Source organism: Pecten maximus, chromosome 16 (assembly GCF_902652985.1).
Source record: "Pecten maximus chromosome 16, xPecMax1.1, whole genome shotgun sequence".
Classification (NCBI taxonomy): domain Eukaryota; kingdom Metazoa; phylum Mollusca; class Bivalvia; order Pectinida; family Pectinidae; genus Pecten; species Pecten maximus.
The window spans coordinates 15,810,980-15,813,346 of NC_047030.1; the positions used below are offsets into that span (position 1 = coordinate 15,810,980).

At 42.7% G+C, this 2,367-nt stretch overlaps 1 protein-coding gene across 1 annotated transcript; it reads left to right on the top strand.

The window, feature by feature from the left end:
• Positions 1-1,249: 1,249 nt before the first annotated feature.
• On the top strand, positions 1,250-2,020 carry LOC117344661 (ring-infected erythrocyte surface antigen-like). The gene has a single exon (XM_033907488.1). The coding sequence runs from the start codon at positions 1,250-1,252 to the stop codon at positions 2,018-2,020; it is 771 nt and encodes a 256-aa protein (XP_033763379.1).
• The last annotated feature ends 347 nt before the right edge of the window (positions 2,021-2,367 follow it).

Sequence of the window (2,367 nt, forward strand, 5' to 3'; positions counted from 1 at the left end):
CCGATCACAGCAAAAATGGATTTAAAAAAATTCTTTTATCATTCAATTTTAGTAGTCCATGTTTTGAAACAGAAAAAAGTACATACATGCATAAATCTTCCAATGATTTAATTGTGAACTTCTGATAATAATCATAGATTTTATCTCAGCAAGAATAGTCCACATTTTGAACAGAATCTGAAAATAACATCCAATAAAATCATCAGCAATCTAATCCTGAACTTTTGATGATAAAACTAAATTTAAACCATGCTATATTTCACTTCAGACTGGAATTTGATAACATTAATGACTGAAACTGGAAATAAAACAGGCAACTTGAGATATAGGTCAGAGATTACAAGCTGGGAGGAAGGAAAACATACAGGACAATAAACAAGCTGGGAGGGAAGGAAAACATACAGGATGATATACCAGCTGGGAGGAAGGAAAACATACAGGATGATATACCAGCTGGGAGGAAGGAAAACATACAGGATGATATACCAGCTGGGAGGGAGGAAAACATACAGGATGATATACCAGCTGGGAGGGAGGAAAACATACAGGACAATAAACAAGCTGGGAGGAAGGAAAACATACAGGATGATATACCAGCTGGGAGGAAGGAAAACATACAGGATGATATATCAGCTGGGAGGGAGGAAAACATACAGGATGATATACCAGCTGGGAGGGAGGAAAACATACAGGACCATATACCAGCTGGGAGGAAGGAAAACATACAGGATGATATATCAGCTGGGAGGAAGGAAAACATACAGGATGATATACCAGCTGGGAGGGAGGAAAACATACAGGACGATAAACAAGCTGGGAGGAAGGAAAACATACAGGACGATAAACAAGCTGGGAGGAAGGAAAACATACAGGACAATAAACAAGCTGGGAGGGAGGAAAACATACAGGATGATATACCAGCTGGGAGGAAGGAAACATACAGGATGATATACCAGCTGGGAGGAAGGAAAACATACAGGATGATATATCAGCTGAGAGGAAGGAAAACATACAGGATGATATACCAGCTGGGAGGAAGGAAAACATACAGGATGATATATCAGCTGGGAGGAAGGAAAACATACAGGATTATATACCAGCTGGGAGGGAGGAAAACATACAGGACGATAAACAAGCTGGGAGGAAGGAAAACATACAGGATGATATACCAGCTGGGAGGAAGGAAAACATACAGGATGATATACCAGCTGGGAGGAAGGAAAGCATACAGGATGATATACCAGCTAGGATGAAGGAAAACATACAGGATGATATACCAGCTGGGAGGAAGGAAAACATACAGGACGATATACCAGCTGGGAGGGAGGAAAACATACAGGATGATATACCAGCTGGGAGGAAGGAAAACATACAGGATGATATACCAGCTGGGAGGAAGGAAAACATACAGGACGATAAACAAGCTGGGAGGAAGGAAAACATACAGGACGATAAACAAGCTGGGAGGAAGGAAAACATACAGGACAATAAACAAGCTGGGAGGGAGGAAAACATACAGGATGATATACCAGCTGGGAGGAAGGAAAACATACAGGATGATATACCAGCTGGGAGGAAGGAAAACATACAGGATGATATACCAGCTGGGAGGGAGGAAAACATACAGGATGATATACCAGCTGGGAGGAAGGAAAACATACAGGATGATATATCAGCTGGGAGGAAGGAAAACATACAGGATTATATACCAGCTGGGAGGGAGGAAAACATACAGGACGATAAACAAGCTGGGAGGAAGGAAAACATACAGGATGATATACCAGCTGGGAGGAAGGAAAACATACAGGATGATATACCAGCTGGGAGGAAGGAAAGCATACAGGATGATATACCAGCTAGGATGAAGGAAAACATACAGGATGATATACCAGCTGGGAGGAAGGAAAATACTAGTCCTTCAATACTGAGGCTGGGACATGCTGAGGTTATAAGGACATTCTCCCCTAGTCCTTCAATACTGAGGCTAGGACATGCTGAGGTTAAGGACATTCTCCCCTAGTCCTGTAATACTGAGGCTGGGACATACTGAGGTTATAAGGACATTCTCCCCTAGTCCTGTAATACTGAGGCTGGGACATACTGAGGTTATAAGGACATTCTCCCCTAGTCCTGTAATACTGAGGCTGGGACATACTGAGGTTATAAGGACATTCTCCCCTAGTCCTGTAATACTGAGGCTGGGACATGCTGAGGTTATAAGGACATTCTCCCCTAGTCCTGTAATACTGAGGCTGGGACATGCTGAGGTTATAAGGACATTCTCCCCTAGTCCTTCAATACTGAGGCTAGGACATGCTGAGGTTAAGGACATTCTCCCCTAGTCCTGTAATACTGAGGCTGGGACAT

Bases quoted from the DNA above. Each gene is read 5' to 3' on its own strand.
- LOC117344661 (XM_033907488.1), top strand. From the start codon at position 1,250: ATGAAGGAAAACATACAGGATGATATACCAGCTGGGAGGAAGGAAAAC.